Source organism: Haliotis cracherodii, unplaced genomic scaffold (genome assembly GCF_022045235.1).
Source record: "Haliotis cracherodii isolate W230 unplaced genomic scaffold, xgHalCrac1.p SCAF_4, whole genome shotgun sequence".
NCBI classification, from domain to species: Eukaryota; Metazoa; Mollusca; class Gastropoda; order Lepetellida; family Haliotidae; genus Haliotis; species Haliotis cracherodii.
Window position 1 is genome coordinate 49,993,176 of NW_027266297.1, and position 24,623 is coordinate 50,017,798.

General features: G+C 40.9%; 1 protein-coding gene across 1 annotated transcript; it reads right to left on the minus strand.

Moving 5' to 3' along the window:
• Window positions 1-18,840: 18,840 nt before the first annotated feature.
• LOC139479461 (uncharacterized protein MCAP_0864-like) lies at window positions 18,841-19,878 on the minus strand. The gene has a single exon (XM_071262308.1). The coding sequence runs from the start codon at window positions 19,876-19,878 to the stop codon at window positions 18,841-18,843; it is 1,038 nt and encodes a 345-aa protein (XP_071118409.1).
• Between the last annotated feature and the right edge of the window lie 4,745 nt (window positions 19,879-24,623).

The following is a 24,623-nucleotide window of genomic DNA, read 5'->3' on the forward strand; positions in this document are numbered from 1 at the left end:
CAAATTTCAAGATTCTTGTAATGGCCGCGCCCAAACTGGTGGCAGCGATGTTGCCGAGTGTAACGAAGGTCTCACGCGCTGGGAAGGAGCTTGTAAGAGTATGGACAAAGGGAAGTAACTCTACCCCCAACATCAAATTATATTTTGTCATTACAAAATACAACTTTAATCTAACTGGTGGTGTAACAAAAAGCATATTGCATATTCATATCTATAAGGAAAGGACCGCACAAGATTAAGTAAAATCTGGGAAATTTTAATGTGCGCCTGAGCACAAAGACGCACAATAAATTGAAACCTTGATCAACATGCGGTGATCGTACAAGTAGCAAGTGAATAGTTAAATCCCCCAGTCACAGTACTAAGTGAATAATAATATAATTGATTTACGATGATGAGTAAACAATGAATAAGTAGAAACATGACATTGACAAGGAATGTGAATGAAAAGTCTAACTTCTTGGGAGTAATTTCCCAAAAGTTGTCAATACATCCAGTTTTGTAGTATGTCTAATGTTCAAATAAAGTAGATAGGCATTACTTTTCCAGAAGCCCAATTTTTTTAAAATGATCTCCCCAGGAAGTCCAATCTCAAAGGCCCAGCATGCCCCACCCCTGCGGAAAGAGTGGCCAGTCACAACTTGTTGTTTGCCAGAACGCCTGAGTGCAAGGTGTACTATGGACACAAATCTGTCATAATCAAGGGCTTGGTAGTTATTGTCACATAGAAAAGGTTGAGCTCCATCTCTATCCGCCTGATATTCTAGCACAAACTGGATAGCATGACCTGGATCCAGTGGGTGGCCAGGAATGTTAGGCAGAATTATATCCAAACTTTTTTCTCACGAAATTGTAACGTTTTAGTGTGCCTCAGCTTGACACCCTCTACTGCACTTACATCTGGAATCCGAATAGCTTCTCTGCCACAAACGCACCTTTTTTTTACACAAACAAATGCCTGCCCTCAACATACCAAAGAAACCTAACACACAGGCCGCCCGCACACAGGCACAAAAAGGACAACCTAAATCCAAGTTGTCATGTGTTGCTAACAGCATTGTTAGCGTAACAGGCTTTGCAACCGTCTGAGCATCGCCTATTTCCCGTTTTGCACCACGAAGAACATGATTAACTTGCCAATTATCTTTGATGGGATCTGGATGTCCCCCTTCCTTATGGGCATTTGAAATGATACTCAATTACTGACGTATAGTGGCAAATTTGATTTTTTTTCACATCACGCAAGTTCACAGTATAGAGCAATACGTTCTGTTGTGTCACTGGCACTGTATCAATAGCGATCCGATCACAAAAGTCAGTGTAACACTCGAGTTGACTGCGTTGACCTGGTCGACTCTGCCCACCCTTGCACCTTGAGTCTCTGTACCGAACATCTTAGCCTCCTCTGTAACTCGCCATACTCGACCCAATCCGATGTTAATAAAATCACAACTCGTGTGTAGACAGATTTGCACATAAAAAGGTAACAACTGGAGGCTAGGCAACAATGGAAACATATTTGACACACATTTCTTTTCTCATGAATTCTTGAAATGGAATCGGCAATGACGTTTTGATGTCCAGGAATATATTCAGCTCGTAGAACAAAGTAATATGACGCCTGTAACCAGAATATGTATCTCAAATACTTCATTAAAAAGGGGGACTTGGAGGTCTGCTTATTGGCAATTGATCTGGCAGTTATGTTATCAGTCTTAACAATAACCACTTAATCAACGAAGTGGTGACACCATCTCATAACTGCTAATATAATTATCAAGGCTTCTTAACAGTTAATGTGCTGATCACAAACACATGACATATCTGTAGCCCAATTGACATACATAAAGTCTCCCTAATAATAAGCACCTCCACCCTTTAGACATGCACCAGTATGTAAAGTCCTAACAGGTCTAGAGTCAATGGTGCCATTGAAAGTCTTAAGGAAAGATAGCTACCAATTCACATCTTCATGGAAGTCAGCGTTTAATTGCAATTTATCTTTCTGGGACTGAGAGTATTCTTTAGATCAATAATTCTTCTCAAAAATGTTCTTCCTCTTTTTATAACCATGCTTTCCCAATTGAGTTTTCCAATTAAACTTTCCAACTGCTTTTTTTTTGAGCGTTTCCTATAATGGAATTCCAACAGCATTTATATAACATCTGTCACTTTGTTAAGTGGTGAGCTTGGCTAGCGAGCGAGATGCCTGTTCCCGAGCGAATAAGCGTTTACCGCGCACTCCAAGCTCCCCACAGCGATAGTACGTTCCCGGAGCTCTCTACTATACTATCGCTGCCACTAGTCAAAACTCCCCACTGTGAATAGGTGGCCACAACTATGCTTGGAGTTGAACTCGCAACCGAATGACCGTTATGTTTACAAACAAGTGACGACTGTCGTGACGCCGAATACACTTATCGCTGCTAAATTACTTTCTTCGTTCGTCAATTTGAATTTCTGTTTCATTAAAACTATCATGTTATTGATATAGTAAGAATGTAAGGGAGAAGTTAGTTGATTTTCCGTTAGTCTGCAATCTCGAACCAATCTGATTATCAAAACAATAAAGTAAATTCATCTGGAAAACATGGTCAGTCGTAAACCTTTTCAAACTGAAATATGATGGCATTCCCAAAGACATAAACAAAAGTATAAACGTTACTACATATGGGGTTGGAGGGCAAATTTCAATATTCTTGTAATGGCCGCGCCCACACTGGTGGCAGCGATGTTACCGAGAGTGTAACGAAGGTGTCACGCGCTGGGAAGGAGCTTGATAAAGAGTAAGCTATCAAGCCCCTTGCAGCGACAGCCCGTTCGCGGTGCTCTCTACCGAGAGTGTAACGAAGGTGTCAAGCGCTGGGAAGGAGCTTGGTAAGCTATGGACAAAGGGAAGTAACTCTACCCCATCATCAAAATACCCGATGACGTAATTTGTGGAATTTTGTTGCAAGATCTATCGGCAAAACAATGCCATGTGACGTCAGCTGAGCAACAAGGTTGCTGGGGTCATCGAATGTGCAGAAGCTCCTCTCAGTGATCTATCATTGTTCGTGAAATATGTTCCGACAGTACATACGCACGCGTTTTAGTTACGTAATGGATGGTTCACGTGTACCAAGAACATGTAAGTAAAACAGTTCAGGGGGGTCTCAATTACCGAAAAGTTGAACCGAAATGTGTTGTGCAGCATAGTGGCACTTCTAACCCTCGTGATGTTGTTAACCTCTTTGAAACGTACTTTAAATACATTCCTAAAACGGGCCCTCTCTACCGTCGACCTCTTTCAGGGGACAACGAGACGCCGAAATATTCTCAACAACCGATCGGTGTGAACACGTTGGCTAAGTATTTGCCTACTACAAGTAAAGCGGGCATTGAGACAGGGAACAGAAAGGTAACGAATCACTCTGCCTGCCAGAGTGTACTGCTGTTCATAAATGTATCAGTGGGGATTTGAGGAGCAGCAAGTCATGAAGCGGTCATCGCAGCAACGCAATGAGAGATTATAAGAGACCCTCCGAGCGGCAACTGCAGGATATATTTCTAATGCTATGCAACCACCAAAGTGTACGAAGTCGTGCCCCCCCCCCCCCCCCCAACAACTTCAAAGACCGACGTCAACTGTGAGAATCAAAACAAACCAGACGCTTTGCAGGACAAAAGTGACAATATTTTAATTATCAAAGTTCCTACTTCTGTAAATATCGTTGTCATTGAAAAAGACGGTAAAAAAATTCAGCTGTCACTGTAAAGTTACTGAAATAAAACATTGTTTTAATTTGTAGCGTGGTTTCTTGTTAATTTATTAATTGGATATTTACAATTGTAGCGTGAGTTGTGTATTTCTTTAACCACGTGTTTTGCCTTCACCAAAACACGTGGTAACTCGTGAGAATAAACAAACTACGTCAGAGTGATTCAGCCAATCAGACGCTAGTTTCCCCACCAATACCAATCACGTGGTTTGCCGTGAACCAAGTCACACCATGGGATTTGGTGTTGGCGAAAACTATCTATCTGATTGGCTGAAACACTTTGTGCATGCGCTAAAGTTGTATGTTTATTAAACGGGTGATCGCTTCACAGGCAAGTTATTAAAGAAATTACCAAATATGTACAACAATGATTACTACCGTATGACATCACTGACGATAACCGTCTTCAACAAAATGGCGTGGTCACTGACAACAGAGGAGGGTTTTCTTTGATTGAGGGTTGGAACCTACATAAATGTGTCATGTAAGTAATCAGAAACAATTCGACAATCTGCGTACTGTTATTTGTTTTTATGTTTTTGTAATACCTGTAATTGAAACACAGTAGTTTTAAACTAGCTAGTGTATAATATTATGATAGGCCAACAGATGTCCGGTCTTGTAATGTGATTAGTTGCAGGTAGGCGCAATCACGTGCTGTTATATAACATGCGACAGTCTTGAATAAACGACCGGTCAAGTGGCAGAATCGTCTCCCTACAAATCGTATGTCGTTCCTCCCTGAGAACCCAGCATTTTGGCGACGAGGATGGGATCCAAGGTAGCTATGAAGTATATGGAAAGGAATTATGGTATGGTTATCAGGCTGTTTGATGGTACTTTGACGAGGTGTGTTCGTTGCGACGAGTGTGTTAGCCCAGAGCACGTGGTCTGATGACCTATGTTTTCACCCGTCAGTGTGAAGTAGGAGAAGCGGTATAGATGAACATTGACTTTCGTTTCGCTCTTCTAGGATATGTTATAACCATCACTATCTTCAGCTCAGAGATTGGCCACTACGGGTTTGGTCTGTGGATTGTTTGAATTTGGGTTAATCCAAAGAAGTCGACATGGGATGAATGGTGTGAGATATTGACACGTTTTCGTGGCAAACGGAATTACGAATTACGAAGACAAGCAGAAAAGCATACTGTTAGCGTAATGTGGAACTGATACTTACCAGTTGACATGAGCATTGGTTCAGCCCGTGAAACCTAGTGCGAAAACGTTTGACCAGCTGGTGGTTTTATTGAAAGAACATTTCATGCCGAAACCATCAGTAATTGTTCAGAGATTTAAATTCCATTCACGGAATCGGAAGGCTGGTGAAAGTGTAGCTGCTTATGTCGCGGAATTGAGAAAGTTGACTGACTGGTGTGATTTTGGAACGTATTTACAGGCCATGTTCAGTGAGTGAGTGAGTGAGTATGGTTTTACGCCGCTTTTAGCAATATTCCAGCAATATCACGGCGGGGGGCCATGTTCAGAGACAGGTTAGTGTGTGGTATTTGTGATGACAATATTCAGAAAAAAAGTTGTCAGAGACAGCTCTGACATTAAGTGGTGTATTGAGGCGGCAGGCAAGAATCTACAGGATCTTCACGATGATAAAACTTTGGGACATTAGGTATACAAGTTTCACAGCAAGCCATCAGCACATTGTACCAGAGACCACAGGCCTCATGTTGGACCTGTAAATAAAAAACCTTGTTCTAAACTCACACGCAAAAGAAACGCAAGTGATTTTAAGCAAATAGGTAACAAACACGGAACCATAAATAGTTTTAGCATGTAGTGAAGCCTGATGGTGTTATCAATATTTTTGGTTGCATTTTGGAAGCCCCGAGTAAAAACGCAACATAAAAAAACGAATCGCCACAACGCACCATTTCAATGAATATGTGGGTATCATGCACCTATTTCTCGCGAAATCGAAAATGCACGAACTGTCACAAACTGTATTGGGTATAAAACTGTGGCCGATTCTTGGACCTACCACTCCTTGGTCAACAATGCCACACCTAACCCAAATTCAGAGAAACCAGGCTATCGGACGTATGGAAGCTGGAGAGTCTGTCCAAGATGTTGCCCGTCATTTCAACGTTAACATAACCACAATTTACCGTCTCCTGCATGGATACAATGCTACACAGACCACAGATGACCTTCTTCGGAGCGGTCGTCCTAGGATCACCACACCTCAACAAGATCGGCAGATTACCCGTCAACACCAGTGACATCCGTTCCTAACTGCAAGAGGGGCGGTCGGGTAGCCTAGTGGTTAAAGCGTTCGCTCGTCACGCAGAAGACCCGGGTTCGATTCCCGACATGGGTACAATATGTGAAGCCCATTTCTGGTGTCCCCCGCCGTGATATTGCTGGAATATTGCTAAAAGCGGCGTAAAACCATACTCACTCACTCACTCACTCCTGACTGCAAGTGAAAGTGCTCGACAGATCATAGGAACACATAGTCGACACATTAGCTGGGACACTGTGATCCTACGTCTTCGTTCCAACAACCTCAGATGTCGCCGACCAGCACGTCGCCCTGTTCTCCAACCACGACATCGACAAGCACGACTTAAGTGGGCACAGGGTCATCACAATTGGCGTCATCGTGAGTGGAGGCGTGTCATCTTCTCTGATGAAAGTCGTTTTTGTGTCTCCCATGCAGACGGAAGAGTCAGAATTTGGCGGCATCGAGGTGATCGTTTTGCTGACAGAAACGTTATGGAAAGGGATCCATGGGGAGGACCTATCGTCATAATATGGGCAGGGATTGGACTTAATGCGAGACTTGGACCCATGTGCTTTCTGAATGTTGGTCAAGATTGGGGACACGGCGTCACTGCTCAGCGGTATATCGACCAAGTGATCAGACCCCACGTTGTTCAATTTTTTGCCCAACATCAACAACACATTTTCCAGCAGGACAACGCTCGTCCCCATGTTGCCAGAGCTACCATGGCCTTTCTGCAACAACACAACATCCGTGTTCTACCGTGGCCAGCCCTCAGCCCTGATCTGAACCCCATCAAACACTTGTGGGATGAGGTTCAAAGGCGTCTGGACAATGTGCGCCCAGTCCCTACAACTGCCGATGAACTACGCACAGCTGCCCTGGATGTGTGCAGGAGGATCCCTAGGGCCTTCACAAATCGTCTCATCCACACAATGTACAGGAGATGTGTGGCAGTGATCAATGCTAATGGTGGTTACTCCAGGTATTGACTGACATTTTGGGTATTGACCCGAAACTGTGTAAGCCCTTAACATTTGAAAAAACCCAATTATGTCATCTGCCTTTTAATCCATTAAACTGTATTCAGTCAATCTTGCCCATTAGTATTTCTTGTCTTTACTGTTGAAAATAAATAACATGTATACTGCTTACTCGACTTGCGTTTCTTTTGCTTGTGAGTATAGATGTGGAAAAACTACCCATGCTCCACATGTGTGTCATATTAGTGTGGAAAACGTGGCCATATTGTGAGAGTCTGGAGGTCAGAAGACTCAATTCCCCCCAAAAAGAATTCAAAGGCTAAATTCAAGGGAAGACAGAAAGTGAATGCTGTAGTGAGTGATGTGAACTCTTGTGGCCCATGTGAGAACAGTGCTAGTGTGGAAGACTTGTTTGAGAACTCGCTATTTCATGTTAGCACTCAGCCTTCAGCTAAAAGTGACCCTTACTACCCAAACCCCTACTACATTACACACTTAGTGGCACAAGCCCAAACTCACCCTGTCAGCATCCCCCTCTCACTGAATCTGATACTCTTTAGCCATGATCTTATCAGTAGCTTCCCTACTCCATTGAAGCAGGCATGGGCAAGCTGGTCCAAGTTTGTTTACTTTGGGGCACTGATGGCATGGGCCAGCTTGACACTCAAGGATTGAAACATAACACACCAAGACAAAACAGTGAAACTACAGTGACCAAATCAACTCTGAAAAAAAAGGTTTGGAGGTAACAACTAATAAAGTGTCTATTCACTGGAAACTGTCATCCCTTAACCATTATTTGAATTATGTTCAATATGGTAAGCATTTATATATACTCTTCAAAAAAAGAAACTTGACATGTAAAACCACTTATTGCCAAATATCTAAAATAATTACATTAAATGAGAACCAAATAAGTCAAACAGAAAGATGATGTGTCAATAATTCGCGAAAACACATGCAAAGCACATAAACGTAGCATCTGGGGATCAATTTTACAGCTTAATCCAAACGCAACCGCCTGTAAAAAAAGTGCAGCACAGGATCCTGTATTTAGGCATGCAGCCCCCCCCCCCCCCCCCCCCCCCCCTGCTGAATGGGTATAAAAATTCACATCAACGGCTGTTCATACAGTCCTTATAACGGCAGTAGAGGCGGTGACAGAATGCCAAGACTGAATGCAGCTCAACGGAACAACGCCATTTGGAGATTACACGCTGGAGCAACTCAGCAAGAAGTAGTCAGGCACTTTGGCGTATCCAGACAGACAATCTCCGCACTGAGGACCCGATTCAACAACACCAATAGAGTTGACGACAGACCAAGGTCAGGAAAACCAAGGGTGACAACCCAAGCACAAGATCGATACACCTCCGAGACCGCACTACCACTGCCACGTCTACAACCACACAGATCCCTGGGGTACGCAGAATATCAGATCAAACGGTACGCAACAGACTGAGGGAGGCTGGATACTTTGCACGAAGACCTGTTCGGCGTCATGTATTGACCCCACGTCATCTGGCGGACCGTCTGCTTTGGTGCCAACAGAGGATTAGATGGGCACGTGCAAGGTGGCGAAATGTACTGTTTACTAGCTAGTCCCGTTTCCTACTCACACGTGCTGATGGGCGCGCATGTGTCTACAGACGTCGGGGTGAACGTTACGCCCCCAACTGTGTGCAGCAGGTTGTCCCATTTGGCGGCGGGAGTGTCATGGTATGGGCCGGAATTCATCACGGTGGTAGGACGCCTCTCGTGCATGTGGCAGGTGCATTGACAGGTGTGCGTTACAGAGACTTGATCCTACAGCCTTACGTTCTTCCTTACGTCCAGCAGGACAACGCTCGACCGCATATTGCACGTGTTTGTCAGGACTTCTTACACCACAACAACATCCAGACATTACCTTGGCCAGCGCGGTCACCAGATTTGTCCCCGATTGAGCATCTGTGGGACGAGTTGGATCGACGCTTTCGCAAAAGGAATCCACCGCCCCAAACACTTCCGGCGCTTCTTGATGCACTTCAGCATGAATGGCAGCACATCCAACAGCGTGTTATTGACAACTTGATTGCATCTATGGGTCGTCGGTGTCAAGCGGTGATTGATGCACGTGGTGGGCACAACCGATACTGACATGTTCTGTACCCCTGTGACATTAACTGTATCGTGTACGTGTGTCTGTCTAGGTGACACGATTAATGTTTTGAACATTGTGTACATTGATCTTCAAACAGTGTTTCAATTATGGTTTCTGTGTCCTATTTTGAAACAATCGCATTATATTACATTTTGAAAGTCAGTGTCAAGTTTCTTTTTTTGAAGAGTATATATCGGGTATAAGCCCAATTGGGCAATTCATTAACCATTACTAATGATGGTAGTTTTGGGTTAGGCTCATACTTAGGTTTGTTAGTAGACTAATGCTTAGTCTCTGAAAATATATAATTTTGATAGAAACCAATAACTCCAATATATTGAAAAAGAACCACACTGAGATGAGAGATTAAGCTTTTGGAAAATTTTAGACATGCTTCATGTTTTAGGGCTATAGGATTACAGTAAGGGGATGGCAGAAAGAAAACTAATACGGTTCAGGTTTTGAAAGGCAGACTCGTGTTTTAGTACTATTATGTTTAACTTGCTCTTTCAGTGAAAAATTGAAAAGTGGATTTACAGCTGGAGGAAATTTACAATATGTTCGCCACTACAAATAATGTTCAAAACTGTTTGACTGCCGCTTCAGATTATTAATTGGAGATATTATATGCCTCAATAACTTCCCCAAAATCTAACGCAGACATGTAAAATGGTTCCTCAAAGCTTTTTGAGAATAATATGATAGGTAAAATGTTAAACTTGATCATTACTGGGTTTAAAAAGTAGCAAACATACTGCGAAGTTGTACACTTGTTACATGAAGCTTGTGAGTACCATTTGTCAAACTTCCATTTTTGTCCCAGATGGGACTCAACTCCAAAAATGACTAGGTTTTGCACTTCACAGAGAAAGTTTTATCCCAAATATGACATTTGTTACATTGTACTTATTTATGTTTAAAATACTCTTTACCATCAAAGTAAGAAGAAATAGGGGTGACTTTGGTATTTACATGAAACGAAAACTCACATGAAACTATTCCTATATACATATATCCTATTTTGTATATTGAACCAAATTAAAAACTTCACAATCCTAAAATTTTAACAGTTTGACCAGTTATCATTGTGGGCCCTTATTGTGTATTTAAACAGTAATGGCCACGTATTGTCTAGAGATAACACCCGTTTTTTTGCAGGTGAATCGATCAAAATCATGTGCACAGCACTATAGTGGCAAAAGTGGTTTTTCACGTGCAACTGGTCACGTGGCCATAATACTGCACGTGTTTACAACCATACTTATTAGCAGTCATTAACAAAAAGTCTTTACGGCCATTTGTCATGCCACGCCTTTCAAATGTGCAACGTGAACGTGCCATCGACATGTTGCAGACGGGAACGTCCGTAGCTGAGGTCGCAAGGACGATTGGTTGGAGTAGATGGACTGTTTATGATTTACAGACGCGTCTACAGCAAACGGGTACCACTGCTGATCGCCCTCGGCCAGGTCGACCACGTGTGACGTCACATGCAGAGGATCGTCAGATTGTCTTACGTCACCTCCGTAACCGATTTTTGACGGCTACATCAACCAGAAATGAACAGTTTAGGGGTAGACTGAGTGCACAAACAGTCTGAGAACTGCTCACCTTAAAGCATGACGGCCATATTACACAGACGTCAACGTCAATTGTGGGCACAGCGACACTTACGATGGACTCAAGAGGAATTGGAATCAGGTCGTCTTCAGTGATAAATCCCGATTTAATCTTCGATTTGCTGATGGTAGGGCGAGGCTGTGGAGGCGCCGCCATGAACGGTACGCCCAGTGTTGTGTACAGGAAGTTGACAGATTTCGAGGCGGAAGTGTCATGTTGTGGGGTGCTTTCTGTGGCAATGCACGTTCCAGGCTTCTTGTCATCCGTGGCAACCTCAACGCTGCTGCTTACCGCGACCAGGTACTGGCAACAGAACTTCTGCCTTTTATGGCAGCACATGGACCCGGTTTGATCTTCCAGCACGATAATGCCAGACCCCACACAGCAATTTTGACAAGGAGTTTCCTTCAGAATGCGGGAGTCAACGTCATGGACTGGCCGTCAAGGTCTCCCGACCTCAATCCCATCGAACACGTCTGGGATGCTCTTTGCAGAAGTCTGCGCACTCTCCAGAGCCAACCACAGAATTTGAAAGATCATGGCACCATTTTGCAGGAACAATGGCGTCGTCTTCCCAATCATGTGTTCACGAGCATCACAAGGTCCATGCGGAGGCCTTGTGTGGCAGTTGTCAACGCACATGGTGGCCATACACGCTACTGAACTTGTGTGCCATCTGATTCTCATGCTTGGGACTTATGATTTAAACTGTTGATGTTATTACCGAATACCGTAGGTGCTTGGAACAAATTATGGTTACCACCGTTATTAAAATCCTTCTTTGGACATTAATGATTAGAAATTACCTTCTCTGATACATTTGTCCGTTGTATATCATATATGGGATTACTTTTAAAAATGTGAAGTTTTTAATTTGACTCAGTATAGTTTGTTTAAACTGAACTTCACGCATCTACACGAATGTCACCAGAAGACCACGTGCACCACATGTACTGGGCAGTAACATGATGTACATTGCACCTGCAGGTTTATGAACACGTTTAAAGCTATTTCTTATTAGGTCAAATGTTGAATCCAGTTAGTATATACTGTCTCTGCTTCATATAAAAACCCCACTTGACTTGTTAATTCTGAACATTTGTTTTAATTATTCATCAATGTCTACTGCAGTCAGACTAACTTTACACATAACCTTTACTCTGTGTTCCCTGTATATTTCTCCCTCCTCTGTGCTTCAGAGATCGGATCTTCAATCCTTATATGATCAGCTCCCTAAGCCCTGCATGATCATGGGTGACTTGAACGGACATAACCCATTGTGGGGAAGTGTTAACGTTCATCCTAAGGGGAAAATTCTTGAAGATTTTATTTCTGATAACAGTTTGTGCATTTTCAATGATGGATCAACTACCTATTTACATCCTGCTACTGGAACTTATTCCGCTTTAGATCTGTCACTAACAGATTCAAATCTCTTAAACGAATTTACGTGGTCAGTCCACGATGACTTGTGTGGAAGCGACCATTTTCTACAATATTAACAGCAAATAATCCATCTGATGTTCCACCTACATCAAGGTGGAATTTTACCAAGGCCAACTGGCCAGATGACTCAAAGTATTGGTCTTCGGTCATCAATGTTGTACATATCACAAGTACCCCTTGGGGAAGTTATGCAGGACAGGCAGTTGATTTGATTTGTTACTACTGTGGAAGTATCTCACCAGGAGATATCTTACTCCTTACCGATTTCCCTAGCCAAGGTTCATGGTTCCAATCTTCTTGGTCGCACATGGGTACAACCTTTAAACTTTGACCTGAGGGATGTTTCAGTGAACCTGATGAAATCTACAGATTTGACACTTCATGATGTTCTTAAACGACACTCGACTGTTTGGGGGGAACGTCTTGGAACACTTAAGTGTTTCAAAGCTCACATCAGAAGTTTTTCAAACCTAGATCTGTGCCATATGCATTACGTCAGAAGATAGAAGTTGAACTTGAGTGCTTGTTGAGTGAAGGCATTATTGAGCCAGTCAAGCATTCTGAGTGGGCGTGTCCCATTGTGCCAGTCCTTAAACCTGATTCTTCTGTCAGGATTTGTGGAGATTTTAAACTGACAGTGAATTAGTTTTCAAAATTTGAGCAATATCCAATTCCGACATTGGATTTGTGCACGAAGCTATCTGAAGGACAAAGGTTCACGAAACTTGACATGAGTCATGGGTATCAACAGTTAGTCTTGGATGAAGAATCGCGAAAGTATGTCATGATTTACAATCACAAAGGACTCTTTAAGTACACAAGATTGCCATTTGGAGTATCTTCGGCACCTGCTATCTTTCAATGGATGATTGAAATTATTCTACAGGGACTCGATTACTCAGCAGGCTATCTCGACGATATCATAAACTCTGGAATCTACGACAGTGAGCAGCTTTGTATTCTGGATGAAGTACTTAATCGATTGTCAAAAGCAGGATTACGTTTGAGAAGAAATAAGTGTGTCTTTATGGCTGATGAAGTTGAATATCTTGGCTATAGACTGGACAGCGAAGATTTGCATCCAGTACAGTAAAAGATTGCTGCAATTCAGGAAGCTAATGTCCCTGAAAATGTGAAGGAATTGAGAGCTAATCTTGGTATTCTGAGCTACTACCAAAGATTTATTCCAAATCTGCCTGACACTCTCTCCACTGATCGGCCCTGTTGTTCTACCGTTTTTTGCATCGTCATGGCCGAGGCATTACCTTTCAACATGACAATGCCCGGCCTTCGACGTCTGTAGCGACCAGAACTGGGATAAACACCATAGAGAATTATATCTCTGGCATGCAACTATGTGTTTAATTGACAAACATTTAATAAGAGCAAAATCATCTGCACTTCTTGTGTTTTGTATTTTTACTCCGTTCTGCAAAGTGCGCCAATGGCAATTTGTTCTATTCAAGGGATTTCTAAGCCCCAACACCTCACAGCCCTTTGGCAACTGATGTGTGTATTTTTGTTTGTATTCTCAAGTCCCAAAGTCATTTTTTTGTAAATATTACTATCATTATCATGTTAGATTTTAGTGGTTACAATTATTCAAAATCACTCCATTTGATTATTGTGTACAAGATGATAAAAGCAACTATTTTCTTATATTAATGGTGGAGGTACATGTAACTGCTTCCAGGCATAGCAGATGCAGGATGTGAGAAAGTTTGTGCTTCATCTTAGAAGTCTAACTTAAAAAATAAAAGAAACTAATTTCTCTTGTTCAAAAAAGATTTCTTTAATGTTCCTTTGATTCACCCACCACCATGTTCTTTTTCTCATTGTTTTAAAGGAAAAAATACATATGTAATACCAGGTATGACAAAATCTCCTTCCTGGTCAGTATTAAAATAACTGGGAAACTCATTGAACCATTCCTGGTAGCTTATTGACATAAAAACGTTGAAGCTTTCATAACCGTTTTGCCAGCAAAATGTCCTCATATTTCTGGGGAGACCATATGGAATCTAAATGATATTATTTAATATGATTGAAATATTTAGAAAGGTTTCAAAATTACCAGCTTAAGACAGATAACATATATCTAATAAACCCGTTACTAATGGAGAACTGAACTTGTTATCTCAAGCTCTGTCATCATTGACATTAATATTTGCAAGACAAAGCAACAGTAAGAGTTATCCTCCCTTTACAACTTGATCAAAATGGTCGTCTGGTCCTTGCTGTTGAAGGACAAGTGGCTGAAGTTTCTAAGATAATATTTCTTTGAAAGACGAGAATGTGTAGGTAAGTCATTATACCTCTACTTTTTACCTTTTTTCTGTAGTTTCTATCAAGGCAGGTACAGACCTAGCACAATGTCCTACATTGTGCAGTCAGTCCCTCCATGATGATCAGTTAGCCTATTACAGCTGTGAAGGGAACGAAGCTTTTTTTAAAACTATGTAGTTTCATATGCACAGCTAATTGTCAAAGTACATGTTTCTCATTAGGTTGTAAATGTGAATGACAATGTTCAGAAAACAAAACTCTCAAGATTCCTTTCATTCTTGAAAGCATAACATTTATGCCACTTCTGGTTGAGGGGATGTGAGTAATATCATGGTACAACATTTATACTAAGTTATCTTATAATAATTATATCTACATCAAGTGCTTTTATGAGTTATCATGGTGTAATATTTATAAATCATTTCATATAATTATAGTTTAGCAAGTAATAATTATCATCAGGTAAAATGCATATATAAAATATCAGTAGTTTCAGTTATAGCTTTTTAGATAGTTGCTAGCCTAAGGTAATGGGATCACATCTTCTAGACATACTTTTCAATAAAACAATTGATTTGAAGCTTTTAGATAAATGCTAGCCTAAGGTATCAAGATTCCATCTCCCAGACAAAGGATATTTATTTAAGTATATCTGTCATCACCTACCGGGGTATATTAGAATAACAGACAGACAGACAGACAATAGTTTATTAACGTCTCACTCCTGTACATACATAAAACAGCTTTATACAACTTGACATAGATAAAATGTACAGAACCATTCAATAGAATTGTGAGAGACGAATTATCACAGAATTTATACATAAATGATATAAAGATGATATAGTAAAAAGTTATCCATATAAAAGATGTTTTCTACGATTAAGAATTAAAAAGCAGACTTTGGCAAGTATAAAACACACACTGGAGTCACTGAAAATAAAACAAAGTTTGTCGACATCAGGCATATCTAAAACATTATAAGACTTAGCAATACATTCATTAAAAAGAGTTGCCCTGATATCATCATATAATGCGCAGTGAAACAAAACATGGACCTCGTCTTCTACGCTGTCATTACAGTGAAAACATCTTCTATTATTGACAGGTACACCTTCGTATCGACCGGTTTCCACTCGAATAGGAGCCACACCACATCTAAACTTGGCTAGTGCCGATCTATAGTTTTTGGGCATCTTATTTGAAACATAGTATTCTGTCCCATATACTTGTTTGTAACATCGATACATTCTCAATTTATTAAGCCCATTTCGCCCCTCTTCCTTTCTTAACATATCGCTCCAACGGGTAACATATTCATTTTTACACCATTGTTCCACCTGTGTACAAACAGAAAATTTATCAATAAAACCTGTAGCGTTTAATAGATGTCCTAAATCCATATTATTAAACTTCTTTCTTATCCTACCATTCCAATTTTTACAACCATTTACAGCGTATCTATCAGCCCAGTTAAACACATGTTTGTTTAACCTACTAGACATATTCTTAAGGCGACACCATTGTCTTGCTACACTTTTCCACTGTCTGACAACAGGCGGTATCCATCCCATGTCCCCATTTATAGCGACGTTAGGGGCGTATTTGCCGAGTCCCAAATAAAATCTAATGGCCCTATGGTGTACAGCATTTATTGCTGACACATCGTAATTACCCCAGATAGCCGCCCCGTAGTCAAGAACAGACCACACCATACTATCGTACAATTTGGAATATGTTTGGAAATGCATACCGCCTATTGTCTTAACTTTGGATATCAACAGACCCAAAGCCCTATTAGCAGACTTCGCTGCTGCACGTGCCATTGCAGTAAAATCTAAGTGGTCTGTGAACAGTAGGCCAAGATAATTATACTTAGCAGCAATGTCTAAAATCATATTTCCGACATTAAAAACATGCGTCGTCTGTATGACAGACGGATTTCTAAAATGGACAATTTTAGACTTTTCCTTATTGATCTCGATCTTATTTGTGCAACACCAAGTATGTAAAACATCTAACAGTAGACTGAGATCAGCTTCATTCTCAGCTAGCAATGCTAAATCATCTGCATATGCTAATGCTGCAATATTAAAATTGTCTACAGTTACACCAATATTAAGACTGTTGAGAGTATGTAATAAATCATTTATGAACAAGTTAAAAAGCAAGGGAGATAACAAACACCCCTGTTTTAAGCCACGGTTTACCGTGAACCAGGAAGTAAAGAAACCATTCACTCGAACACTGCATTTAACACCCTTGTATAATGATTGCAAGGCAGGCAACATTTTGCCTCCAATACCATGGTGAGAAAGTTTATCCCATAAAATGTTTCTATTAACACAGTCGTACGCTTTCTTAAAATCTATGAATGCAACAAATGTAGATTTCTTTTTTACTTTTCTGTTTTCTACAATTGCTGTTAGCGTTTGGACGTGATCGATAGTAGATCTTTTTTGTCTGAATCCGTTCTGTGAATCATGGAGTACATCGTTAGCTTCTGCCCACAGTTGTAGTCTTCTGTTAAGGATACTACAATACAGTTTATAAATGGACGTAGTCAGGGTGATACCCCTGTATGAGAGGGGGTCTCTAGGGTCCAGGGTTGAGAATGGGACTAATTATGCCTTTCGACCATATTTGAGGAATCTTTCCTGTATTAAAACAATTATTAAAAATATAGTGGAGCGTTTTAGCGATAGCATCAGACTTCAGCACCTCGACGGGGATTTCGTCAATACCCGTTGCTTTTCCTGTATGAGCCTTATGGATAGCAGTCTTTACTTCAAAAAGACTTATGCTGTAGTTGAATAGAACATGGTCATTGGCGCTCTCACCGTCTCTCCTAGAAGCTAACTTCGTGTCACTGTCTCCATTTAGTAAACCGCTAAAGACATTTTTCCACCTTTCCAACACTATGTCCTTGCCCACACCCACATTCCCATCCTCCATAACTACTGCCATCGGTATTGTCTTGTGCCTCTCCGACCCTACACCTACACGTCCTATCTGTCTCCAGAACTCACTATCACGAGCCGTACATAATTCATCTAGACTGTTCACGGTCTCTTTCACATATGCACGTTTAGCCTGTTGTACACTTTTATCAAACTTCTTACGTAAAGTCACAAAGCAGTGTTTCAGAAATTGTTTATCTGACTTAGTCCTGCATTTACACCATTTCTTTTCGGCTTCACACATCTCGTTCCAAAAAGTCGTCAGTGAATCGGACCACCATGGCTTCTTGCTTCTCCGTCGTTTATTAGAAGTCTTGGAGTTCAGCATATAGGACCTACTTTTCAGCTTACATCTCATTTCTTCTTTAACCAAGCTAATCAAACTGTCTGAGGCTGCGTCGATATCACATTGTGTCACATGTGAGTTCTCCAAGCGCTGGATAATGTCATCTAAAGTCGTTAAACATTCCGGTGATGACATAAAGTCACGTGGTATATCTGACGTACTGTATTTAGTCACTCTGACACCTTTATCACGAATGTCCAAATCCTCATGAATATGTTCAATATCACATGTCCATCGCAACAACGAGTGGTCTAACTTGGTGATTAGATGCCCGTCTACCTTACCGACAATATCTGCATTACACGCTAATACATCTGATCTAATAACCTCAAAATTCTGAAAATTAGGAAGATATTCATATGGCACAATACAGTAGTCAACCACTGACTGACCTCTAGATGATACATATGTAAAATCATTCAAAACAGCGTTTCTCCCATTGAGAATACAACAATTAGAGTCAATCAAAAAATCTACAAGGCGCCGCCCGTATGCATTGCATGTGAAATCCACCACATTTCTGTCTAGGATATTGTCTATTCCTTCAATAAAATCAGTCTGATCGCCGCATCTACTATTCAGATCTCCACAAATATATAACAGTTTTCCAATTGTTTGATACTCAAGTATTTGCGATAGCAAAGTGTCCAAAAAGTCAGCAACACATATATTTCTGGTGGAATGTTCAGGGGGTAAGTAACACACACATATGAAATATTTAGTATCACAATAATGCTTATCACACAGTTGCAACCATAAAATCCCTTCATGGTTGTTGTCTACAACGGTTATATTATACATATTATACAAAGACTGTCTAATAAAAAAACCAACACCCCCTGAGCCGTGCTTCGCACGTACGTGTAGGGCAGTACGGTTATGGCCGTACCACACGTAGTTATCTAGACACAGTTTCTTGTCTGCATACAAGTGCGTTTCTGCCACGCCCACAATATCAAGGTCACAACATAGTGTTGATTCACTGCGTATTACATGATTGTCACTCTCACCGTCACAAGACCATCCCGCCACATTCCAAAATCCGCATCGGACCTATCTCCTCCATCCTCTTCTATGTTGTCCATAGCCTGATGTACCCCGAGTGTTTCTCTCTTCGTCTCGTATGTCACATCCACGCCGGTTCCCCTTGACTGACTCCCATGCTCCGTCCTCTGCACGTGCCCTGTTATCACCGCAGTTGTCAATTTCAGACTGGGGCCATGTATTTCGGTGTCGATTGCTGTCAATATTGTCTCGATTAGATCGGTTCACTTGCAGGCGGGCACCTCTTACTCTCACCTTGTCATTTCCAATCGCGATGGCGATCGTTTTCAGGTTGGCTTCATGTAGTCTTTGTTGACGAGTCTTGTCATTCATAATAAAAATGTCTTTAAAATTTCTGGGGTGTTGTAGCTTTGATTTGGATTGCAGGATCAGTGACTTGTCCTCCATTGAGCAACATGTGGCTACAATAACACCGGGGTAGCGTGACTCCCCCCTGTTCGACTTTCTCTCAGCATGTACTATGTCCACATCTTTTAATCTCATACCATCTTTGAGAACACTATTTACCTTATTTTTCACATTCTCACCTTCAGACTCTATAACATTCCGGAAGATAAGGTTCAGTTTGATGAGATCTTCTTCTTTTTTGCCAACAGCTGATTTCATGTCGTTCAGCTGTTTGTTTACATTGTCGATTTCCGTGGACTGTTTGCTGTCGATCTTGCTGATTCGGTCGTTTATTTGTTTAATTTCACATTTCATATCTTCTCTGACCTCCTGCAGCTTTATGTTTACTGTTTCTTCCATTCTCTTGATCATATGTTTCTCGAATGTGTCCATTTTCTTGGTCAGAGTGGCAGTGAGAGAATGCATTGCGTTGACTAAGTCTGTCATACTTTTATCTTCTGAATGTTTTTTGTCAGAGTCATTTCTCACCTCATGATCACTCTTTACTTTCTTATGTTCACTGTCCTGATCATCTGCCGAGAGCGTTCTCTTTCTTCTGGGACTTGTGTCTTTCACTCTCTCACAACTCGAGGTAGCCATTACCGCCGACACAAAACTTTGTGACAGGCCCAAGTCCATCGCGGCCTCTGTTTCGGTCATTTATATATCGATCTTAAAAATAATATCACAGATCGTTAGTCCGATTGACCACTCGTCCCACACAACTTACTATTTCTTTTTGTGGTTTGGCGATATAGCTTTATCGCTTTTTTTCTCACTTCGTTTTCTCTCCGAATTCAAAACTGTCCTCACTGGACACGCATGCGCACATTACTTCAATTAAGACTCATTAAGGATTAGCCCCCATACAAGCTCGTCTATAGTGCATTAAGGTTTAGCCCCTATACAAGCTCGTCTATAGGGCATTAAGGATTAGCCCCCACACAAGCTCATCTATAGTGACACCCTAATCTCTTTCAAAGCATCCAGTAAATATGTCAACAAGATTAGTGCCAGTCCAACAGGATAAACAGGATTTAGTATTCCCCTCTGTCTAGCCATCCATTTAGCTTAGGACACAACCAATCGTGTATCAACCAATCACATTCCTTTTTATTGTTGTAAATTTTTGTTAAATACATACTGTAGGCAGGTTTTAAGCCAAAACCTCTAGAGCATCAGGAGGCTTAGCCATACTAATTAGAGAAGACTTAAACTATGAAGAGATCAAAATAAACACCCCAAACCTAGAAACCAACGGTATTCAAATCACCCTAAACAAAAAAAAAATAAACATCATAAATATCTACCACTGGCATCAACAAAAAATCCAAGCAGAGGATCTAAACATACTTCAACAAATAGGCAAAAAGTCAACAATTTTCCTAGGAGACTTTAATGCCCACCACCCCTCCTGGGGCACGGGGGAAAAAATAGATAATCACGGTAAAATAATCTCTGAATGGATAGAGGCCAACGATTTCGTATTACTTAACAATAACCAACCAACCAGATATGATAAAAGCAATAGAGACATGTCGGCTATCGACCTAAGTATATGCACCTCAAACTTAGCCCAAAGCACTCAATGGGAAGTTCACGACGCCCCACTAGGAAGTGACCACTTCCCAATAAACATAACCATAGGAAATACTAACGTCCCCGACCAACCCGAAAACTCAGAACCCAAATTTAACTATGACCAGGCTAACTGGGATAAATTCCAAAATATCTGCAAACAAGCCAATCTAAACGAGATAGAACATAATGACCCAGAAACCTTCTGCAAAAACCTAACAGAATACATAATCACCTCAGCTAAAAACTCAATACCCTTTAGAAAAGCAAACAAATCAGGCAAACCCTCAGTACCCTGGTGGAACGAGGAAATAGAACAAACCAGACAAAAACGTAAAAAAGCCTTCAATAAAGCCAAATGCGACCATAACTACATACCTATAGCCCACAAACTAAACCATGAGGTCCAAAACCTAGTCAAAATAGCCAAAACCAGGGACTGGAATTTTTTTTTGCGAGGGATTAAATAACCGCACAGATGCCAGGACGGTCTGGCGCAAAATTCATGCCATTAGAGGCCTAAAAAGACACAAAAAAACTCCTAATATAAATAACTCAACCAACCCCAGCGAAAAAGCAAATAACCTAGCTAAACACTTTTCGACCATCAGCAGTAACAAAAACTTCAGTGATAAATTCCAAACAAAACTCAAAACAGAATCCAAACCTACCAAAGAATTAAACGATAACCTAGAAATAAACCAACCCTTCACAATAGAAGAACTAAACTATGTACTCCAAAACAGGAAAAAGGGAACAGCCCCAGGACTAGACCTAACATCCTACCAAATAATCAAAAAATTCCCTCCCAAGCTACTCCAGTCACTACTCAAACTCTATAATCTAATCTACCTAAACGGCCAGGTACCAACCTCTTGGAAACAGGCTCTAGTTATCCCTATCCCTAAACCCGACAAACCTACAAACCAAGCAAACTCTTACAGGCCAATATCTCTGACCTCAAACTTATGTAAAGTAATGGAATCTATTACCAAAAATAGATTACAACACTACCTAACTCTAAACAACACCATAAATACAGACCAAAGCGGGTTCACTCCTGGCTGCTCAACTCTAGACAATCTCGCCCGGTTAGAACAGGAGATCAAAACAGGACAACTCAACAAACAATATACTACAGGCATCTTCTTGGACTTCTCAAAAGCATTCGACATGGTTTGGCACAACGGGCTAATTCAAAAACTTAAAAAAATAGGACTAAAAGGACAAATCGTTAACTACATCCAGGACTTCCTAAATAACCGAAAAATCACAGTGGGTATAGACCAGGTTCTATTGGACCAGTGTCCCCTAGAAAACGGCACTCCCCAGGGCAGCATTCTTAGCCCAACACTCTTTAACATAATGATCAATGACCTCTTCGAGGGCCTATCCCCTAAAATTAAAACATCCAAATTCGCAGATGACGGAGCCCTCTGGATCCGCACAAAAAGTATGTCAACTTCCCAAAATCTACTCCAAAAATCCCTAAATAAAATACAGCAATGGGCAGACAAGTGGGGCTTCTCCCTAAACTCCGAAAAAACTACAGGAATAGTCTTCAAACACCGAAAAATGAAACACGCCACCCCAAATCTTAAATTAAACAATAAACCAATTAAGTTCCAAAAACAAACCAAATTCCTAGGGCTAATCTTCGATGAACACCTAACATGGGAGGCCCACGTTAAAAACTTAACAACTAAATGCAGCAAAGATCTAAACGCACTAAGATGCCTCACCGGCTCCAACTGGGGGGCCTCCAAAGATATTCTACTCTCTCTCTACACATCACTAATTAGGTCTAAATTAGATTACGGATGTGCGATCTATGATACGCTTAGCAATAACCTAACCAAAAAACTAGACTCAATCCAATACCAAGCTCTTAAAATAGTCACACGTTCCCAACATGGCACCTCTCTCACTTCACTTCAGGCCTTAACAGGAGAAATACCACTAAACCTACGTAGGCAACACTTAACCCTTAATTTCTGGGCCTCGTCCCAATCAAACCCTCTCATCCAAAACCTCCTAAACGAAAATATCCGCCCTCGTAACCAGGCTCTAACTAGGAAGCACCCTTTACTTACTCCATTATCTCAACGAATTTTCAACTACCTAAATGAAAACCAAATAGATAACCTCCAACAAAACTGCAAACCATCAAATATATTTACCCCAAAACTAAAAATCCCCAAAATAGACACATCTCTGGCAAACTCAATAAACAAACAAACCGATCCAAACATAGCTAAATCCACCACACTAGCTTACATACACGAAAACTGGCCAAATTGGTGCCACATCTACACAGACGGATCGTCCGATCCGATCACAAATCGCACAGGTTTCGGAGTCCACATAGCACAACCAAATAGGAACACACAAACTATTCGACTCCCAAACAAACAATCCATCTTCACTGAAGAGTGAAAAAAATCCTAATACTCACAGACTCACTAAGTGGACTACAGGCCCGCCAAAATAAAAACACCAAAAACCGCCCTAAACTCATTAACCAAATCCTCAAAAGCGCAAATAACTTAACAGAGGCAGGCAAAAAAATAGCATTTATCTGGATCCCAGCCCACGTAGGAATATATGGAAACGAAAACGCCGATCAAGCCGCCAAAAAATCCCTCAAAATTCCTGAAATAAGCCTTAATCTACCAATATCTAAAGCAGAGATCAAAAGCATTAACAAACGTAAAATCACCCAAAAATGGCATAAGACATACCTAAAACAAACACACAGATAATCAAAATCCTCAAAAAAACTCTAACCAAACCTAAAATCCTCCAAGAAAATTGATAGAATAATCACCAAACTCCAAACAGGTCACACCAAACTAAACAGTCAACTCCTAAAAATAAAAAAAACACGCAACCGGGAAATGCCCACACTGCCCACACCTGGAAACAATAGAACATGCACTCTTACGCTGCACGCACTACCAAACCCACCGAGCAACACTCCAAACAAATCTAAAACTAGATAAAGCCATAACCCTAGAATCAATCCTAAATCCACATAACAAAATAGAAAAATTTAAAGCACTAGGCGTATACTTAATTAAAACCAATCTAATGATCCGCATCTAAAAACACTCAACCACACCACATAAACAAACAAACACACACCAACACACTCCCTTAGTACTCTACCACACCCCTAAGCATGTATTCCAAATTTCAAAATCTCCAAAACTTATATAAACAACCACTAAAACCCCCCTCTGGTTGCAACACCTTTATTTTCCCTTCAAAACCACGCTAAATGGCCCGACCGGGCCCGTATGCGAAATACCCTCCAGTCGGAAAGCGCACCTTAAATCTCCAAGTAAGTAAGTAAGGTTTTAAGCAGAGAAGGGGTTTGACTCTCTTACCAAGCAGACCTCTCTCCCACAGCCCAGAGTGTGTACCGACTCTCTGTGGCACCCTCAGTTATTTTCTAAGTATATTGTAAATTGTTAATTGTTCTTGTAAATAAAATTGTGATTAGTCTCCTGTGACTCTGGCTCTTTGCTGACTAATTCCCCAAGAAAACCAGCACATCATTTGGAAGGTATTGTTCACCCAGAACAGTTCCATGATAGTAATAATATAGTCAACAATCTCTTAACATTAGCAATATTGACCCATAGCATTCAGATTCTCCTCACAAGTTTGAAATGTTATTTATTATCATCAGTGAAGAAGAAATCTTAAGATTTCATTAATTGTAGATTTTAAAGGTGTTATCCCATTTCTGGTCAAGGTTATATGAATAATAATACAGTAAAAAAATCTCTTAAAATTAGAAA